Consider the following 22,335-nt stretch of genomic DNA (forward strand, 5'->3'; position numbering starts at 1 on the left):
TCCTAATACAACCAAGTTTGTTCATAATTTTTTATATGTTTATATATTTGATCCATTTTTTTTATTTCTGTAACCGTGCAAAAATGCATAGCAGAGGATCCCCACCCATCTAAGTTTGGAATTTATGAATTTGACGCCAATGATACTAATCTATAAAAGTGTAGTAGTATTAGTGAGTGATATACGATAAAATATTTGAAAAGGAAAAAAGAAAGAAGACGTGATAAAAGAGTAATCGTGAAGAAAAGAGAAAAGACAATTGACTCAAATGATTGACCATCGATACTACTTCCCTGTTCCTTGTTAATTGAATCACTTTTTTATTTTTTTTAATTCATTTTCGCTACACGAGAACCTTAATTAGTTACTATTACTTAATTAACCTGATTTTTTTTTCATAATCTTGATTACTCCTAGTCTCATTCTAAGTGGAATATTTTTTATTTAACACAAGATTTTATATAGTGTTGTTTTGTAAGTCAAGTTAATAAAATAAAGAGTGAGAGAGAGAGAAAAAAGTAGAAAGAATAATATTTCAATTTTAAGAAATATGTCATTTAGAGTGAGACATTCAAACGGGAAAATATGTCCTTAGAGTAGGGACAAAGTGAGTATTATCTTATTTATCAAACTAACAATTTAAAAACCTTATACCGTCTCCGTCCTACTCTATACGACACATTTTCTTTTGGGATATCCCATGACACATGTCCAAAAATAGAAACATCATTATGTATTTTTTTCCCTCTCCACTTAACTCCAAAACAACACTACACAAAATCTCATCCCGAATTAAAACCACTTTACGAGACAGAGGGAGTATTATTCACCATCTTAACTTCAGCCTATGTTTCCAATCTCGAGCCTCTTACTTGCTATAACCTACGAGTATCATTCTATGAAACGAACCCCAAGTGAAATTCACAACAAGCATCACTCCTATATTGAATTGATTCCATACCAATAGTATCGCAATAAACATTATACCTACGTAGAATTGATGCCATACCAATAGTATATTTTGCTCAAATTAAGCCAAAGATTAGAAAACGTAATGCCATCCCAACATCAACTCATCAGAAATACAAATACGAAAGCAAGGGTAGGGATAAACTTATATAGTGGCACAAATCACAGTGATTGCTAGCGAAGAAAATACGAGTATGCAGTCCAGCCAGCAATTTCTACTCAAGGCCGGAGTTGCATTCAGCAACACGACACGACACGACACTCATTTCCTACAGAGAGAGAGGCAAACAGAGTAGATTTTGGCTTTAATCAGATATCCATCGCAGCCGCACCTTGGTCAGGGGCTGCTCCTTCAGGAGCAGCTTCAGCATCTGGTGCAGCAGCCTCATCAGCAGGGGGTTCTTCACCAACTACCTCGAATTCATTGATCAGTCTTTGCACAGTTTCTTGATCCAATACGTGAAACGCCTCCCCAGCACCCAGTATGGAGATTGTGCAGATTGAGCTAGTCATTTTTTCGCCTTGCAGGGTCTCCCTCAATGCAAAAAGAGCATCCTTGATCAGATTTTCTCGTGATGAGTCCATAAAGCTCTCAAACTTACGTTCTAGGTATGTCTTGGCAGCCTGTGACCGAGATCCAATCGCAAATGCTTGATACTCAAAGTAATTTCCACTTGGACAGTTGTAGTATAGATGAGCACCAGATTCATCTAGACCACCGACCAGCAGGCCAACGCCATATGGTCGCTTCCATGAGCGCTGGGTGCATACCTGCATTTTTGCAGATAAATATATAAACCTTCGGAAACCGCATGTAAAAAGAGATTCTGAGAGCCTCGGTGATAATACTTCAGCAACTACTCACAATAACACGCTTTGTCAGATAAATTACCAAGAAACAAGAAATTCATTTCATGACAAGAAAAAATATACTCCCTCCATCCCATTTAAGATAGTCACGTTTTCCTTTTTAGTTTGTCCCAAATAAGATGACACATTTCCTTTTTTGGAAATTTTATCTCTCCAATTAATACACTCAACCACTTTTTCTCACTCCTATTAAAATATTCATCTTTCTTTCTCTCTCTATTTTAATACTTAGACCCATCTCCACTTTAATTAATTTATATTTTTTCAAAACGAGTGCGAAACATAGGAGTAGCAACTTATAAAAAATGCAGAATCAAAATTTACAGCCAATATTCATATCAGCCGCGGGTATGCTACCCTGATGACTAAATATAAGAAACGTATGGTAGGATACTAAGATTTACTTACATGGCAGGCCAAGGCCTATATAGAAGCTGAATCTTATTAGCTGCTTACAATCAAATTATTTGTCAGAGAGAGTAGCTATAATCATCTTTACGTTACGTGTACCGAGTGTACCAAGCTTTACCTGTCGACCAACTTTTCTAAGTTGAATTAATAAGATCTATTGCTTTGGTTCTGCTATCAGATCTTATATGTTGACGCACCTACTCTGAAACAAGATTAAACCAATAATGGAACGACAAAGACTGTCATATTCCGCCATGCAGACCACCATAACATTGTGGTGGTTCTTTGATCAACAGACATACATAAATAACATTGTTGACAAGTAAGCTAAATTTCTCAATGAACAGAAAATTTGAGAGAGAACCAAAGAGATTCAAAAATAACAATTTGATTGATGATATAAAGGTCTTTCAAACCTAATCCTAGGAGGAAAACAAATCAAATAAGGTCAAACTTTCCAACTACTTATCCAATTCAACTATGAAAGATAAATGAATGTAACTTGGGCTGTTGTGATCATGTTCTCCAAATGGTCTCTTGGACAACTCTTGAGCCAAAACTTCTTAAATTAATCCATGCAAGACCTCTAGAATTAATCTATGCTTGACTTTGATTGGATCTTGAAACACGGAACCATGGGCTACATCACGTGGCTACCTCTAATCTATTCCAAGTAGCCTCCACCTAATCTAGGCTGGCCAAACATAAACCCGCCAGGGTGTCTCCATTAGGTATTACACCTAGCTAGCACCTTGTGTCATCTCAAAAATTGAAAAAATCTGCCCTTATTGCAAATGTGAACTTATTTGATGATAAGAACAAATGGACCAACCTTGTAATTGACTAATTCCTTGTATTGCATAATTTTTATCATACGAGCTTCAATCAAGAACCATGATTGCATTGTTTTGTTCCAACTGCCAATAATCACTATGCTTAGCAACAATGCAACCAACCCTATGGCAAGAACATTTGGTGTTTTTAAACCATCTCTATAATAACATCCATAATCTAGTTAACTTCAAATGCCAAGCACAAAGGAGAATTCTTCTAGACCTTCCCAATTATGTGTGTCTTCCGTCTCTCAATATCTCCACCACAGCTAGCTTCAGCCACACAGTCTTGTATTCCTTCAGGAAAACTATCCAAATATATCATATTTATTCTCTAAAAGAATACAACAGAGCTCCTAATCCCAATTGCAGTGCCCCTCTCCATATAAACTTTATGTGCTGCAGACTATGTATATCTATATTGGTCTTCTCTGGCATAGTTACCACACCTCCTTATGCCCAATGCCAAATTGCGTGTAGATCCTGCTCTAACCGAACTACATAACTCTTAAGATACCAAATTTCAACATTTTCACAAAAACAAACAACCATTGAAAATACAAAAAAGAAGAAAATGGTAGAAAATAAAGCAATTGGAGAATTCTAATTAGGTTTTGCCCTCCCCTAACTACGAGTACCAATTCTCGAAACCTAACTCTCAATCACAAAATGATCTAGATAGGAATAGCGAGAAAACAGAAGAGTTTAGGGTTCAATCAAAACCTGAGCCTTGTCAGCGAGCTGAACAACGAGGCGACCGACGGGGAGAGGTGACTCGTATGTGTAGGAGTAATTAATACACTCGTTGCGCATATAACGCGAGAGGACCCTGCCGTCGGCGGTGAGTCCGGCGATGGCGACGCCGATGTGGTCGTCAACCTTGAAGATTTTCTTCTGGTGAGACGAGAGCTCGGAGCTGGCCTTGTTGACACTGGCGAGCACCACGTGCGTCTTCGATCTGAGGCCTATCGCCGCAGAACCCTGCTTCACCGCCTCCATGGCGTACTCGATCTGGAAAAGCCGCCCCGCCGGCGACCAAGTGGTGACGTCGGTATCGTACTGGTTCCTGAACATATTGAATTGGCTTTTGCAAATTTGCAGAAATGCGGATTCCGATTTGCAAATACTATCAGGATTCAGAGGGAGGAAGCTTTCTTTTCCTTCAAGACATTTGGGGTTTGGGCAATCATTTTAACTCATTATTATTGGGCTATATCCTACCATGATGAAACCATACTAATTTTATGGTTGTGCTTACTATTGCTACTATTAATTACTCCATTTGTGTCTAGTTAAAATGACTTCTTTCTTTTTCGCATGTGTTTTAAAAAAATAATAATAAATAATTAAAATAAAGAAAAAATAATATAAAAAAGATTATTCTCTATATTATTCTCTCTTATTTTACTTTCTCTCTACTTTAACTATTTTATTATCATTTTCTCAAAACACGCGCAAAAAAGAAAGAGATCATCTTAACTAGGACGAAGGGAGTACTAATAGTTATGATAAATATGTTGGTTCACGCAGCGGAAGAGCATGTAAATAAATCACATAATAATCAGATCTATTTAGCAGATTATTTAGACAAAATCTATTCGCGTAATTATCACATGTATCATGCTCATAACTTGAATTAATCATGCTTTAAGAATATTGAAAACCTAAAACATGCTTTTCTACGGAGTAGAATAATACCTAATTAATTCTCCAAAGAATTGAAGATGGCTAGCGACTTCTCCACGTGTAGCTTTAAGTACTAGACCACAAATCTTCTCTCTGGTTCCCGAACTGTACTCTAATATCAGTGTGGGCTGATCTTACTAGAATACTAGGACTTAAATAAAGAAGACAGAAGAAATCCTTTTTGGAATAGGACTCAAATTCGAAATCTCCTACAGCTGGGAGAGATCGAAATTTTCGAAAATTGCAATATGAGATATTGTGTATTTTCTGTCTCCTTTATTCTCCTATTTATATTAAGTTCCTTTTGGGCCCAGACAGGGATCTATGGAAGGCTTTGGATATGGGCTCATCCAATTTACTTTTTACTAATTAAATTGAACCCACAATTTAATATAAGTTATAATTGGAATATTACGAGCAGCCACTACAGAAGTAATATTGAACTCTCCCCATCCAAATCCGAAATTATAAGTAATCCGGGTTTCCGTTTATCTTTCATTTCCCGTGCTTAAGATTAATATGTCCATTAATTAATTAATGTCTGCTATTGACTTAATTAATTAACTTCTTATTAATTCCAAGAGTGGACTTAGCATGAAACACTCATTTATTATTCATAGAGTAATCATACTCCAACTAGCTAGGTTCCGAATAATAAAACTTAGTTTCGCGCTCCTCTTGAGGACATTATCAAACGAGACTCACCTCGTGCACGATTCAATATAATAGCAATCCTAGCACCGCTAGATATCGATCACCACTGCCCAATATATCAGGATAATTGGGCTACGAAAAACCCGCACCATTTGATAAGTCAAAGCAATGCATAATCAATACCGTATGCTCAATGCTAACCTACATTGATTAAGAAATAAATATTTATCAAGACCTCGCCTTTCAGTAGATAGCCCAAGGCAAGTCTTGCTGTTAGATCCGTTCAGTGCTATACCACACCAATGTCATCTTATTTCAGTAAGGCTTAGAAATATACGGACTGACATTGCAACCTTTCTCGATGGGTAGTCTAATTCCATCTAGGTTGTGAAATTCATATTTTTCTTTGTTTAGAACTGACCGTATTACCTTAAAGTGGACGACGCCCACAACCGGTCTACTAAAACAAAGACTTAGACTTTGTTAAGTTAACTTATACATTTAAACATGCATTAACATCCATTAAATGTAAAACATAACAACATTATGACAAAAATAATCTGTTTTATTCATTGGAAAATAAAATAAGAGTTTTACAGTATTCAATCACTCGAAACGTGATTTCTAGTATACAAACTCTAACAATCTCCCACTTATACTCAAAACACTTTCGAGTATACAAAATGTGCTAACGTCTAAATCTCCCACTTATACTGAAAGCGGATTGAGGTCTTGAATTAGTCGAACTCCCATTCCTTCAACATGGCTTTCATACGGCTTTACCGCTAACGCCTTCGTGAAAGGATCTGCCAGGTTGTTTTCTGACTCAATCTTGACCACTTGTATGTCTCCTCTCTGCACTATATCTCGAATGATATGATACTTCCTCTCTATGTGCTTGCTCGCCTTATGAGCCCGTGGTTCCCTCGAATTTGCCACAGCACCAGAGTTATCACAATAAACGGTGATGCGCTTGGGCATATTCGTAACCACACCTAAGTCCAGAAGGAAGTTCTTAAGCCATACAGCCTCCTTTGCAGCCTCCGAAGCGGCTACATACTCGGCTTCCATGGTAGAGTCTGCAATGCATTTCTGCTTTACACTCTTCCAAACTATAGCTCCACCTCCTAAGGTAAACACATATCCGGAAGTTGATTTTCTCGAATCCAGATCAGCCTGAAAGTCTGAATCTGTATATCCTAAAGGACAGAGCTCGGCTGCATTGTAAACTAGAACATAGTCCTTAGTCCGATTAAGGTACTTGAGTATGTTCTTTACGGCAGTCCAATGTCCTTGGCCGGGATTTGATTGATATCTTGCTACCATGCCAACAGCAAAGCAGATATCGGGTCTAGTACAAAGCATAGCATACATGAGACTACCAACTGCCGAGGCATATGGTATTCTTCTCATCTCTGCTATCTCAGATGCTGTCTTAGGACACATCTCTTGAGACAACTGGATGCCATGTCTAAAAGGTAGGAAACCTTTCTTGGCATCTTGCATGCTAAAGCGTCTAAGTACCGTTTCGATGTAAGATTCTTGGGATAAGCACAACATTTTCTTACCTCGGTTCCTAAGAACCTTGATACCGAGAATGTGTCCCGCATCACCCATATCTTTCATCTCGAACTGGCTGGACAACCAAGTTCGCACTGATGACAACATCTTTTTATTGTTTCCAATTAGAAGAATGTCATCTACATACAAAACTAAGAACACAACATTTCCTTTTTCAACCTTCTTATACACGCAGCTTTCATTAGGGCATTTTTCGAATCCAAACTTTTGAACAGTTTGATCGAAACACTGGTTCCATGATCTAGATGCTTGCTTGAGACCATAAATGGCCTTCTTAAGCTTCCAAACCATGTGTTCCTTGCCCTTCACTACATAGCCTTCGGGTTGTTCCATGTAGATGGTCTCCTCAAGACTCCCGTTTAGAAACGCAGTCTTAACGTCCATCTGCCATACTTCCCAATCCATGTAAGCTGCTATAGACAAAAGTATACGGATCGATTTGAGCATGGCCACTGGGGAGAAGGTCTCATCGTAATCGATACCTTCCTTTTGGGTATACCCCTTAGCCACTAGTCTTGCCTTGAAGACTTTAACTCGTCCATCGGGTCCACGTTTACGTTTGTATATCCACTTGCTCCCAATGGCAGTACAGCCTTCGGGTAGGACAGACAAATCGTAGACGTCTTTGTCTAACATAGATTGTAGTTCCGAATCCATTGCTTTCACCCATTCGCAATGATCGACATCAGCCTGCGCCTCTGCAAAATTCCAGGGATCCAGTACATTGCTGTCCGAGGAGTGATCCATACACTCACCCAAACCAATGTATCTATCGGGCTCATGAGAGACCCTCCCACTGCGGCGCGGCACTACAATATCTGGAGTATTAGTTGAAGTTTCTGGAATTGTTGTTACACTTGGTAATTGTTCTTGGTTAATGGAAGTTGAAACTTGAGTTAGCTCTTCTAGAGCAATCTCACTGCTGGACTTATGATTCATTACATAGTCTTCCTCTAAGAATGTGGCATGAGTGCTCACAATCACTTTCTGATCTCTGAGACTATAGAATTCATAAGCTTTCGTTCCTCTAGGGTATCCTATAAACACGCAAACCTCAGTCCTAGATTCCAGCTTAGTTGGATCCTTTTCCAATACATGAGCCGGACACCCCCATACTCTGAGATGTTCTAGATTGGGCTTACGCCCATTCCACAACTCATATGGGGTAGTAGGAACAGATTTAGAAGGTAAGACGTCTAAGAGATAGTTTGCAGAAAGCAAAGCATGACCCCAAAACGAAACAGGTAACCGTGCATAACTCATCATCGATCTGACCATATTTAATAAGGTCCTATTCCTTCTTTCAGCCACGCCATTCTGCTGGGGTGTGCCCGGCGCAGTCGTTTGGGATTCAATCCCAGCTACCGATAAATAGTCCAAAAACTCGGCACTTAGGTATTCGCCTCCGCGATCAGATCGCAGGCATTTGATACTCTTACCATGTTGCGTCTCTACTTTAGCCTTAAACTCCTTGAACTTGTCAAAAGTTTCAGACTTGTAGCGCATCAAATAGATGTATCCGATTTTCGAGTAGTCATCTGTAAAGGTGACGAAATATCGAAAACCGCCCCTTGCCTCGGTTGACATTGGTCCACACACATCAGTATGAATGAGCTCAAGTACTTCTTTGGCCCTATTCCCCTTTGATCTAAAAGATCTCTTAGTCATCTTGCCTTCGAGACAGGACTCACACTTCGAAAACGGTTCCTTCTCAAGACCTTTAATAAGATCTTGATCAACCATCGCATGAATCCTTCTTTCGTTGGCATGACCAAGTCTAAGGTGCCATAAGTACGTTTCATTCATTGAAGTTGAAGGTTCTTTTCTTTTCTTAGAAATTTTCGATGTAGCATTGAGTTCTGATTTACGTTGATTAAATTGTGTAGAAGTGATCGTGTACAGATTGTTTTCCATGATACCGCGACAGATATAAGAACCATCTTTCTTAATAACGCAATTGTCATTAAAAGAAATCGAATATCCATCATAAGACAATTTAGAAACTGAAATTAAATTTCTTCTAAAAGAGGGTATCAACAAAACATTCTTCAAAATCAAAAATCTATCACTAGAAAAACGTAAATAAACGTCTCCCACTGCAACGGCCGCCACTTTCGTAGCGTCGCCCAGCTGGACCTCTATCTCACGATCATGTAGCCGTCTTGTCACCTGCATCAAGTCAGGATCAAAACATATATGATCAGTTGCTCCAGTATCAATAACCCAAGTATGAGTAGATGTCAAAGCCAAACATGACTCGACTACTAGAGCATGGTGCATACCTGTAGCCTTGCCCTTTTTAGGACAATCTGGCTTCCAATGACCTTTCTCTCCACACTTGAAGCATTTTCCAGTTTGCTTCTTGTCACCCCGCTGTTTCTTCTTTCCCTTAGCATTGTTGACTGCTACTTGGTTCGGTGCCTTTTTCTTTCCTCTTCTAGCCTTAGAGCCAGAGGAATTAGGCGCGATACTCATCATAGCTACTTTAGCTTGAACCATAAGGTCCTCCGCCGACTGAAGTTCAGTCAGCAACTCTGCTAAAGTATAATTCCGTTTGTTCATCTCAAAGTTGAGCTTGAACTGCTGGAAGCTAGGGGGAAGACTCTGAAGGATTATAGTAACCTGGGACTCGGGATCGATCGTCCCTCCCAATACCTCAATCTGGTTGAGGTGACTCATCATCTCGAGGACGTGTTGCCTCACAGACGAGCCTTCCTTCATAGACTTCGTCATGATACTCCGAAAGGCTTGAGACTTAGCCGTTCGATTCTGAGTACCAAAAAGATTTGCGAGATTTGTCATGATCTCGGCGGCAGTTTCCATGGCAGAATGCTGATGCTTGAGTACTGATGACATAGAAGCCAACATGTAGCACTTAGCCATCTCATTCGCCTTATGCCACCGTCTATGCGCATCTCGCAATGCTTGGCTGGCACTAGCAGCCGGGACAGCTGGGCGTGGAGTAGTGAGTACGAACTTGTACTCTTCTGCTGTGAGAACGATATCCAAGTTTTGTTTCCATTCGATGTAATTTTGGCCTTCGAGTTTGTTTTCTTTGAGAATGGCAGAAAGAGGATTAAAAGACATCTTGACGAATTTTATTGCACTGCAAACAGAAGATTTTACTATTTGTCATAAACTTATGTAAGGAAATTGAGTAGATTAACCATAAAACTTTTCAAAATCTTACAACAGCAAAATTAATAAATTGTATCCTCCTCAGGAGGTTAATACGCATTAAAATTTCGACAATTTACTGGTCACAACACCGACATATCAATAGCTTCCTCCTCTGGAGGTTGACATGTCAAATGCTTCCTAAGCACGACCACCTGGTTTAGCATTACAGTATTTTATTTCTACAACACACTCCCATAACAATGTTCATGTGTTGATAACAAAATCAAGCTATCTCATAAATTCCGATTGAACCCTGAAACTCGCAATTCCTTAGGATTATTGTCCCTACTCTGTAGGTGGCGATAATATTAGGAATCACTTTCTAGTTCACTCTATTCATTATTTGAGAAGTCCGCCCTTATGAACTTACTGTTTTCGTAGGATTATTGTCCCTACTCTGTAGGTGGCGATAATATTAGAAAATCAGCTTCACAAAATTTGGCAGTCCAACCGATGGAGACCATATATAAACCATTAGTTCATAATTATCGCTTAGATATTTGGGTTATGGTTTTAATTAATTATCCTTTAGCCTTAAGGCAGATTAAGACTAATTAAATTCTGTTGGTATTTAATTTACTGGATAATTAAATCTTTTATAATCTTTAATATCTTAATATAGAAACTATTAATCTAGAATTTAATTCTCATTCATGTCTTACTATAAGATATATCTAAAATAAAATACATTATTTATAATCTTAATTAGACATGAAAAATCAAATTCATATAATTTCCAAGTTCAAGATTAGGAAGAATATCAATTATATTATTTAATGTATTCTTATATATATCATATCTTATAATAGATTCTAGATATATATTATAATTAGGAAACTATTAAATTATTCTTATCTATATCATCTAGGATATAAAATATTCATAGATATAGAAAATAATCCAAATATTCCTAAAATCTAGGGAAATCTTCCCAAAATGTTTTATTTCATTAAATAATATTATTTTTAATGATATCTATTAATTAAACAATTAAATAATCATTAAAATAATCTTTCGTCAATCTCTAGAGATTCGAGGTTGGCACGAATCTACACAACGAAGATACGAAGATATCCCCGGAGATTCTCGCCGGGACGGCGTGTTCGCCCCCCGACGACCGCCGGAAAACCCGCGCCTTACGGCGCGCTCTTCCTTCTCCCTTCTTCCTCCCGGCGGACAACCGCCGAGATTTCACCCTCCGTCGTCGTCGAGCCAGAAGGCGCAGCCAGAGCCACGACCTCCCGGCGATCTCCCACTGCCCGACGAGCTCGCGCGCACCAGCAGCCGGCGGCTGCTCTCGGTTGCGCCTCGCTAGGGCTGGGTCGGCTAGGGTTTCGGTATTAGGGTTAGGGTTAGGGTTTTGCGAAGAAGACCGGCGCCTCGGTGGTTCTCGGACGAGCCACCGTGCCAGGCTTCCTCCGTCCGACGCGTCTGGTGCCGCCTGGGCTCGCGGTCTCGATCGGCGGCGCGCGCGAGCCCCTGCTCGCATGCGCGTCGCCGCGTGATCGCACGTCCTCGGCTCCTGTCGCGTCGCATCGCGTTTGATCGGGGCCGGCTAGGGTTTGGCGGGCTTGGCCGGTGGCGCGCGCGAGCCCTTGCTCGCCGGCGCGTCGCCCCATGCCCGTCGCCCTCGGCTCCCACTCGATTGGCAACCCTCTTCGATCGATCATAGCGCAATTCGTCCCGGCGCAAGCGCCGACGAATCGCACATCTAGTTCGTTCGAATAATTCAAGTTCTATGATTCGAATGTTCTTGAGTTCAACATGCATAAACATAAAAAAATAAAAACACAAGAACATGCTTCGTAATCAATCAAGACATGCATACATGAATTTCGCGAAATTTAAATCCAAATAATCAGAGCCAAAGACTGGCTCTGATACCAATTGTTGGTTCACGCAGCGGAAGAGCATGTAAATAAATCACATAATAATCAGATCTATTTAGCAGATTATTTAGACAAAATCTATTCGCGTAATTATCACATGTATCATGCTCATAACTTGAATTAATCATGCTTTAAGAATATTGAAAACCTAAAACATGCTTTTCTACGGAGTAGAATAATACCTAATTAATTCTCCAAAGAATTGAAGATGGCTAGCGACTTCTCCACGTGTAGCTTTAAGTACTAGACCACAAATCTTCTCTCTGGTTCCCGAACTGTACTCTAATATCAGTGTGGGCTGATCTTACTAGAATACTAGGACTTAAATAAAGAAGACAGAAGAAATCCTTTTTGGAATAGGACTCAAATTCGAAATCTCCTACAGCTGGGAGAGATCGAAATTTTCGAAAATTGCAATATGAGATATTGTGTATTTTCTGTCTCCTTTATTCTCCTATTTATATTAAGTTCCTTTTGGGCCCAGACAGGGATCTATGGAAGGCTTTGGATATGGGCTCATCCAATTTACTTTTTACTAATTAAATTGAACCCACAATTTAATATAAGTTATAATTGGAATATTACGAGCAGCCACTACAGAAGTAATATTGAACTCTCCCCATCCAAATCCGAAATTATAAGTAATCCGGGTTTCCGTTTATCTTTCATTTCCCGTGCTTAAGATTAATATGTCCATTAATTAATTAATGTCTGCTATTGACTTAATTAATTAACTTCTTATTAATTCCAAGAGTGGACTTAGCATGAAACACTCATTTATTATTCATAGAGTAATCATACTCCAACTAGCTAGGTTCCGAATAATAAAACTTAGTTTCGCGCTCCTCTTGAGGACATTATCAAACGAGACTCACCTCGTGCACGATTCAATATAATAGCAATCCTAGCACCGCTAGATATCGATCACCACTGCCCAATATATCAGGATAATTGGGCTACGAAAAACCCGCACCATTTGATAAGTCAAAGCAATGCATAATCAATACCGTATGCTCAATGCTAACCTACATTGATTAAGAAATAAATATTTATCAAGACCTCGCCTTTCAGTAGATAGCCCAAGGCAAGTCTTGCTGTTAGATCCGTTCAGTGCTATACCACACCAATGTCATCTTATTTCAGTAAGGCTTAGAAATATACGGACTGACATTGCAACCTTTCTCGATGGGTAGTCTAATTCCATCTAGGTTGTGAAATTCATATTTTTCTTTGTTTAGAACTGACCGTATTACCTTAAAGTGGACGACGCCCACAACCGGTCTACTAAAACAAAGACTTAGACTTTGTTAAGTTAACTTATACATTTAAACATGCATTAACATCCATTAAATGTAAAACATAACAACATTATGACAAAAATAATCTGTTTTATTCATTGGAAAATAAAATAAGAGTTTTACAGTATTCAATCACTCGAAACGTGATTTCTAGTATACAAACTCTAACAAAATATTAGTGGAAATTTCGACAAAAATAGAATAACTAGCTATATGATTGTGGTCCTCAATTCAACGTGTAAGTTTTAAGCATCCACACTTTTGTTAGAAAATTATGATAAGAAAAATAAGGAATACGAAGAAATGATCCTCAATGGCGCCGGATGCATCGAGCGGTACCGTCTATCGGGATGAAATTGCATCGGAGCGACATTGGAGGCAGATCATTGGGATGGATCATATGCATGTTCGAGCACCACACGTTAAGGCTACGTGGCATGTGGAGAGGGGTACTAGGAGTGGTTCAAGGAAAGATAAAAGTGACAAAACAAGAGTGGTTGTCAAGGAACATGGTGACGAGGATCACTCTAGTTGGCTATTATCACCAGTGGAATAGTGCCTACAGTCCTAAAAAGAGTGTGGAAGGAGTGTGTCAAGCACAAGATCCTCCTTGTGCAGTTGTGAAGGCTACATGTGGAATGCAGTACCATAACAAGACTTGGAGAGATATCGTGGCAGCAAGAGCTTGATTAGTTTGTTGGACTAGATCTTTCCATTTGTATGGATATATATGAATAGCAAGTGATGCAACGACTCATTGATTTTGAATGCAAAGGTCATTTCACTATCAATCTACTCTCTTGTTTTTCTTCGATGTGAATTTGTTTGCTTTTGTTTATGATATCAAAGATCACTTGGCTACATTCTTTACTTGACGGACTGAAGATTAAAAGGGAAACTGCATTTGTGGTATAGGTGGATAATCTCAGGGCAATTGCTATAGCTTCAAACCATGTTTTGCACGCGAGATCTAAGCATATAGAACTCAATGTTCATTTTGTTCGAGATAAAGTCTTTGCTAAAGAAATTGAGTTAAGTCATGTAATCAAATTGCGGATATTCTTACCAAGCCACTGAGTAGTCAATCCTATGTGAGATTGCGCAACAAACTTGGAGTTTCTATGCACTCCACACTAGGATTAAGGGGGGATATTAGGAGTGGCTCAAGGAAAGATCAAAGTGATAAAACAAGGGTGGCTGTTAAGGAACGTTGAACATGTGATGATGATCTCTCTGTGTAGTTATATTATCACCAATGAAATAGTACCTACTGTCCTAGAGAGTGTGGATGGAGTTTGCCAATCACAAGATCTTCCTTGTGCAACTTTGAATGCTACTGTAGAATGCAAGACCACAACAAGACTTGGAGGGATATCGTGGCAGCAGGTAGGGGTAGGTAACGGTTCTCGATTATTTGGTTAATCGAGAACCGATTCAGAACTTATCGATTATTAGTTAATCGATAACCGAAATTCACAGTGTTGGGTCGATACTGGTTTGGCATTTTGTAATACTTCATTCGTCCATAAGTAAGTCATATATTTTCCATTTTACGATGTGCACAAAATTAGTCAGTTCGACACGTGGTAACTTTCGCTCTTTTTGTGGGTCACATTCTCATTAACAATACCGTTTATTTCTCTCTCTTCTACTTTATTAAATTTTCATTAAAATTCATGTGATATATTAATAAAACTATTAACAACCTATTAGTTGTGTATAGAAAGAATATTAATAAAAAAGTCTGATAACAAATAAATAATTATGAAAATTGGTTAAAATCCATCCCATAACTTTCAAAATCAACCAATAAATGAGTTTGGATCTATTTGCAAATATCCCACACAATCTTATACAATAAATGAATATATTGTTAATGTTTTCAACCAAGCAACGTCGTTTTATTTAAAAATAGACTATGTTTACTCTCCCACATCACAAAAAAATAGAATAGTTTTATCATTTTGGATCGTCCCTCAAAATTAGATAAAATCTAGAAAGTTTTTCAACAAATAATATTCTTATACATCATTTATAATGTGGATTCCATAGTCCATTAACACTCATTCCACTATCTTTTTCACCCCTCCTACTTTTTCTTATCAATCTCAGACTTTACCAATTAAACATTATGATTACTCTCTCCGTCCATCATTTAAAGAGCAATTTTGATTGTACCATAAATTGCTCGACTTTGTGAAGAAAAATAAAGAGAAAAGTGAGTGAAATGTGAGATTCATTTAAGTAGGGGAGTGTTATATTGCTAACTCAATGATTAATTGCTAACTACAACTCAATAATAGCCATTAGATATTCAAATTAAAGGCCTAGATCATTAACCACAAAATGTCAATACGATCAATAAAAAACGTCAATAAGGCTATAGGATTAATTCCAATAAAAATAAATAGTGGTATTAATGTCAAGTTAGTTATAACTAACTTTTAAAAGAAATCCCAAAACTTTAAATTCATATAACATATATCAAATTAAAGATAATTTTATAAGGATTCCAACGATATACTACATGCATATGTTTCGACGTCAAAATTTGAAAAAAAAAATCTAAAATTTTCGTATTTTTCATATACAAGCTAATGTCAATACAGCTAAGATAATATGTCAATATAAAGCATACAATGTCAATCCTAAAATTTTGTTGACATTCTCAAAGCATTGTGCTGATATTTTCGAAACACTATATTGACATTTTCATCTAAAACCATTAATTTGGCTTTTTTTTTTATAATTTTTTCGATTTAATTAATAAAAACGAAAATTACACATGGAAAATTGTAGATCACACGTTTTTTAAAATCATATGGCCTTAAATTAGTTGTAATTAGCAATTAAATGATGAGTTAACAATTGATCACTCCCCCATTTAAGTATTAGTTTTATATTTAATTAAAAATTTGTTTATTGTTTTGAGGCGGTGATATAGCTTTTGACCACCGCACAGTCCAAAAATCACGGATACAACAAGGAGAGGATAAAAACTGAAGAAGAAAGCAGTTACCATAAAAATGAAAATGATGAAGAAGAATATCTGTAAGTTGTTTCTGATTATTTTGGTGATGAGTGAGGTGAGTGCAGAAAATGATGGATTCATGAAAGTAGAGAGAGAGCATTTCATCCTAAACGGGAATCCATTTTACGGAAACGGATTCAACGCATACTGGTTGATGTATGTCGCATCCGACCCCTCTCAGAGAAACAAAATTTCATCCACATTTGAAGAGGCTTCCAATCACAGCCTCTCAATTGCAAGAACTTGGGCTTTCAGAGATGGTGGAGACTCCCCTCTTCAGTCTTCCCCTGGCTCTTACAATGACAACATGTTTCAGGTCAGTCAGTCTCTAATACAGAGATACAGAGAAGAGTGTTTAATTAAAACTCAATGTCTCCCACTCTCACATCGGTTGTGAAAGTAATTGGTGTGAGGTTTATATACCAAGCCGGTTTAGTTTGCAAGATTATATCTTAGTTTAAATATACTATATTGCATTTGGTTCATGAGATTGAAATACTAAATTATACTCTCCTTTATAAGGAAGATACTCCTTCTTTCGGTGAGATTGAAATACTAAATTATACTGTTGTTCATCCCTCCGTCTTGAAGGAAGATACTCCTTTCGGTAACACGAGATTTTATGCAGTTTTATTTTATATGTTAGTTAGAGAGAAAATAAAATAGAGATAAATGATTTTCTATTTTATGTAATGAGTTATTTTAGGTGAGACAGACGGAGATATTACTAATTTATCTCGGAAACCAAACACCACCAATATGAAATATTTTAGGTTGGTAGATGAAGTCTTCTATTTGGTCTGTGTAACATTTTAGGTTGGTAGATGAAGTCTTCTATTTGGTCTGTGTAACATTTGCACTCACTTTCATTGGGAGCCCAAACGAACTATTTTAGGCTAGTAGAGAAGTCTTCTATTTGGTCTGTAACATTAGCACTCAATTTCATTCAGAGCCCAAACGATTGTAATGGTTGCTTGCGGAAGCCGTGAACAACGAGTACGTTTGGGAGCCGACTCGAAGTTGTGGTCTGGCAAAGAACCAGCCATGTGGGCCTATTTTGGGATGAATTTTCTTATTTGGTGTGTAATTAATGGTGCAGGGGCTGGATTATGTGATATCTGAAGCTGGAAAGCACAATATTAAGCTGATTTTGAGCTTAGTGGACAACTACAATTATACTGGAGGAAAGCAACAGTATGTTAACTGGGCAAGAAATGAAGGCCAAAACATTATTTCTGATGATGATTTCTTCACAAACTCAGTTGTGAAAGGCTACTACAAAAACCACATCAAAGTATGATTTCTTCTTCTCTTTTACAAGCTCTGATTATTTATTAGTGGTAGAATAAATGAATGTTGATTGTGCTAGGCTGTTCTAACAAGAAAAAACAGCATAAGTGGGATTGCTTACAAGGATGATCCAACTATAATGGCATGGGAGCTCATGAATGAGCCAAGATGCCCAACTGATCAATCTGGGAACACTATTCAGGCATGGATAGAAGAGATGGCCTCGTATTTGAAATCCATAGATAGCAAGCACTTGCTTGAAGCAGGGCTAGAAGGATTCTACCATCACAATAAAAAGAATCCACATTTTGAAGTTGGAACAGATTTCTTGAGAAACAACCAGATTGCAGAGATAGACTTTGCCACCGTGCACTCTTATCCCGACCAATGGTAGGTTGGCCAATATATCATCAAATGTGTTACTCCCTCTGTCCCAAGAAATTTGAGTCGCTATTCATTGAAAAAATCGTTAAAGTGGATGAATAGTAAAGTAAATGCGAGGATAATATGGAGAATACTTTACTTTTCTTTATACTATTTTTGCTTTTACTTTACTATTCATCCACTTTAACTATTTATTACGATTTTTTCAAAACGAGTAGCAACTCAACTTTCTTGGGACAGAGGAAGTACTTCTCAAATCATTTTAACTAGAATTGTGGGATGGGCAGGTTGACGGGGGAAAGCGATGAAGAGCAGCTTCTCTTCTTGGATGAGTGGCTGAGTAGCCACATCAAGGATGCGGAGACGAAAATCCAGAAGCCACTTTTGTTTGCAGAGTTTGGGAAGTCGTCAAAGGATCCCGGGTACAGGACTAGCGCGAGAGATGAGGTGATGGCTGCTGTTTATGGAGCCATCTACTCATCTGCGAGAAGAGGAGGAGCGGCTGCGGGGGGCTTGTTCTGGCAACTCATTAGTGAAGGGGTGGAGAATCTTGGAGATGGATATGGGATCGTCTTGAACCGGAGCCCCTCCACGGCCACCCTCATTCAGGAACAGTCCAAGAAGCTCAAACAGGTAAGGCTTATGTACAAGGACCATGTTTTCACCAATGGATGATCTTATAACAACTATATGGTTTGATATTAGTATAGCGAGTTCAATCCCTACTCCACAAAACCATCTTCCTTACTGATGCAGTTACTCATTGGGACATGTATGAACATCAACCTGTATTTGCGGATTCAACTGCCTCAACTTTTCATTTCATTTAAGCCCCAAAAACAATTTCTCAAAATTCACAACCATTTATTTGTTCTCGCAACAGAGTATGCAACTCCAGGGCTGTGCTTGTTTGTTGGAAAAGTAAATTTCCATTAATATGATTCCCAACTGTTTTACTTTCCCGTGTTTGGAAACATATCAAAAATCTAAATTTTATATTTAGTTTAATTAATTTATTATATATACGTATTATCAATACCGATTGTATAGTGATGATAACTTGAATGTATTTTATTAATATGAAACTATAATATTCATTCATCAATGATCTAATAAATTAAGTAAATATACAAAACTCAACTCAAAATAGTGTATTATTTATAAACACACTATTGCATAAATATGAAAATAAGCAATATTATAATCTTCAAATAGCCATTAAGAAAAAAAATAAAAATCGGGCATAAGTATTGACAAATTTGAAAATAAATTGTTTTATTGATCCAAATTACCCCCTCCGTCTCCGATTAGGAGTCACACTTTGACCGGCACGAGTTTTAAGAAATGTAAAGAAAAGTTGGTTGAAAAAGTTAGTGGAATGTGAGACTCATTTTTTTATATTGGTTTGAGTAAAGGTCAAATGTGGTCCCTAATATATGACCATTTTTTAAATTTGGTCCTTAACATTATCTTTTTTGATTATATGGTCACTCACAAATAAACTTGGATCCGAATCGGTCCTCACTTAACAGAACCGTCTAAAACTAACGGTCAACTATTTTAATTAATATTTTTAATTATATCAAAAAATATAAAAAAATAGATCTGGCGACTCCTCTCCCGCTCTCGCGAGATCGACTTCGAGAATCCGCCGCCGTGGGAGGATTCTCAGGGGAATCAGTCGCCGCCGAATTACAAGGTCAAGTTCATGTGCAGCTACGGCGGGAAGATCCACCCGCGCCCTCACGATAACCAACTCTCGTACATCGGAGGCGAGACGAAGATCCTCACCGTGGATTGCAGCATCAAATTCAGCTCTCTGCTCCCCAAGCTCACCGCGCTCTGCGATTGCGAGAGCATCTCGTTCAAGTACCAGCTCCCGGGGAAGATCTCGACGCGTTGATTTTCGTCACGAACGACGACGATCTGGAGCACATGATGCACGAGTATGAGCGGCTGTACTGGATTTTGCCGAAGCCGACGCGCCTTAGGATTTTCATTTTTCCGACACTGAATCAGAGCTTGAGCTCGTCGACTAGGAGCTTCGGCTCCGATGATGTTAAATCGGAGAAGGAGAGGTTCGTGGAGGCGTTGAATTATGCGCCAATTGTCACTGCGCAGCCGCAACCGCCGATTTGAGAAAGTGAATGCAATGGCGCCGCAACCGCCGATTCAGCAACATATGAGGATGAGGGGGAGAGCTCCGAAGATGGAGGATCCGGTGTTCCTTCAAGCACTGGATGAGCGGTCAATTGCGATGGATCCGATCCAGAAGCAGATTCAGGATCTGCAGCGGCTGATGCTGGAGGAGCAGCAGCAAGGAGTCTACCGAAGAAATAGCGACGATAATCTCTCCGGCGTCTACCATTTTAATTAATGTTTTTATTTTAAATAACGTTGACAGTGTAAAATAAACGGTTCTGTTAAGTGAGGACCGATTCGGGTCCGAGTTTATTTGTGAGGGACCAATAATCAAAAAGATAATGTTAAGGACCAAATTGATAAAACGGCCATATGTTAGGGACCGCATTTGGCCTTTACTCTATTGGTTTTATAATAAAATGTGAGTGAATTGAGTTAGTGGAATGTGGGACCTACTTACTATTTATGATAAAAAATGAAGTGTGACTCTCAATTAGGGACGGACCGAAATGGAAAAGTATAACTCTTAATCGGGGACGAAGGGAGTAATTCTTTTTGAAGCCACATGGGAAGCCCAAAGTGGTCTTCATCGATCTAATTCTTTTTTAGCTCCTCCAAGACATCAGTTTTGTAACTCCCACGACAGAGAGTTGAGAGAGGTCCTATTTTGTAGATTACTCTGTTTTGGGCGTTTTGTCGAGAGAGTTAGATGGAGAGTGCAGATTTGGAGAATAAGAGTGGAGGCGTAGCGTACAGTTTTCGAAATCCTTTTTGGACAAGGATGGGGAGTTTAAATTGTTTATTGGGCCAAAGGAAAACAAAGGGCTTGTGATTGGAATTAATAAGTTTGGGCTATTTCGGTTGTGTTGGGCTGGAGTTTTAATTCGTGGATTACGAATAAAATTCAAGAAAGAAAAGGAATCGAAGGAGTAGTGTTTTGGGAGCTCAAATGGCCACCGGCCGGCCGCAAAATATCGAAGGGAGATAAAGACAACATTTTAAAGTTATGGAAAATTTCAAAATTTCCTAAGAAAGATCAAAGGGTAAAATGAATATCATATAAGATGAATTCTTTGTTTTTAAATTAGATTATTTTTCCAAAGTCTAATTTTTGTTTTGCATGTTATGTTCTTTTTAAAAGGTGATTTTCTTGCACGTTATTTTAAAGTCGGAATGAAAAGTCGAGTTGAGAAAATAAGCAAACGAGGTGGGCTTTTTTTAAAATATGGACTATGTCCTAAGTTTGTTTTAATGTGAAAGTTGATGTGATGTATATATGTCATGCCATATTTTTGTTCTCTCTATGGAACTATGTGATGTGGCTTTTTACATCTATGGTTAATCGAATTCGGGTCCTAGTAGGGTCGCAAACCCTACTCAGACTGGTGTACACCTATGGGAGATCGTGCGTCATCTTTCGAGTTGACCGGTCTTGTGACTTGGGCCACATTACCTGTTATTCATGGTCTAGATATGGATTGATAATGATGATGATAGCTGGTTGCACAACCAAGTTTTATGATGGAAAAGATTTTAGTGCCTCGGGGATTTTCTTAAGTTAAAACCCCGTTGTCACCCAATGGAGACATGATAAATAATTTTAGGTTTTCGGCATAAGTCCATTGAGTGTATCAAGTACTCAGCCCTGCATGTCTGTTCCCTATGTGTAGGTGGAGTTGTGACGAACGCGATGTGTGTTGAGCATAAAAGTGAAGAAGAAGCCTATCAAATGTTCAGAATATGTCGTGTCTTCATACATGACATTATTCTACTCTCGAATGCTTCAGTTGAACGTTGTTTCATTTATCTTTTGATATCATTGAATATTATTTCTTTCAGTTGTTGAACTATTGAGATTGGATACTCTATTTGAATGGTTGAATTTCCCAAGGTTGATTTATATTTCGCGCCCAATTGATTGTTTCCCCTTTCTTTCCCGCTTCTTAAATCCTCCCATAGTTGCGATTCAACCAAACTTTGTATTCTTAGAAAGAGCAATCTTGATACACCTGCTGCCACCACAGACGCCACGGGCCACGACAACCCGCCACCAAGTTCAGATGAGTTTATCGGGAGTATATTTGTAATCTGTATATGAGGCCTGACACACGTATATC

The 22,335-nt window shown here is 38.4% G+C and overlaps 2 protein-coding genes and 1 pseudogene across 2 annotated transcripts; 2 read left to right on the forward strand and 1 right to left on the reverse strand.

Moving 5' to 3' along the window:
• Positions 1-1,001: 1,001 nt before the first annotated feature.
• On the reverse strand, positions 1,002-4,294 carry LOC125202175 (proteasome subunit alpha type-1-B-like). The gene is made up of 2 exons (XM_048100536.2): positions 3,807-4,294; positions 1,002-1,740 (listed from the first exon to the last, which is right to left on the reverse strand). Exons 1-2 carry the CDS (start codon positions 4,155-4,157, stop codon positions 1,279-1,281), a joined length of 813 nt encoding a protein of 270 aa, XP_047956493.1. The 5' UTR covers positions 4,158-4,294; the 3' UTR covers positions 1,002-1,278.
• A 12,048-nt stretch (positions 4,295-16,342) lies between these two features.
• Positions 16,343-18,901, forward strand: LOC125202174 (mannan endo-1,4-beta-mannosidase 7-like). Its single transcript, XM_048100535.2, has 4 exons — positions 16,343-16,718; positions 17,502-17,696; positions 17,772-18,082; positions 18,364-18,901. Exons 1-4 carry the CDS (start codon positions 16,398-16,400, stop codon positions 18,749-18,751), a joined length of 1,215 nt encoding a protein of 404 aa, XP_047956492.1. The 5' UTR covers positions 16,343-16,397; the 3' UTR covers positions 18,752-18,901.
• LOC125196219 (uncharacterized) lies at positions 18,827-20,453 on the forward strand (annotated as a pseudogene).
• The last annotated feature ends 1,882 nt before the right edge of the window (positions 20,454-22,335 follow it).

Source organism: Salvia hispanica, chromosome 2 (assembly GCF_029641045.1).
Source record: "Salvia hispanica isolate PSC_SH4W2 chromosome 2, Shi_PSC_v1, whole genome shotgun sequence".
In the NCBI taxonomy this organism is placed as follows: Eukaryota; Viridiplantae; Streptophyta; class Magnoliopsida; order Lamiales; family Lamiaceae; genus Salvia; species Salvia hispanica.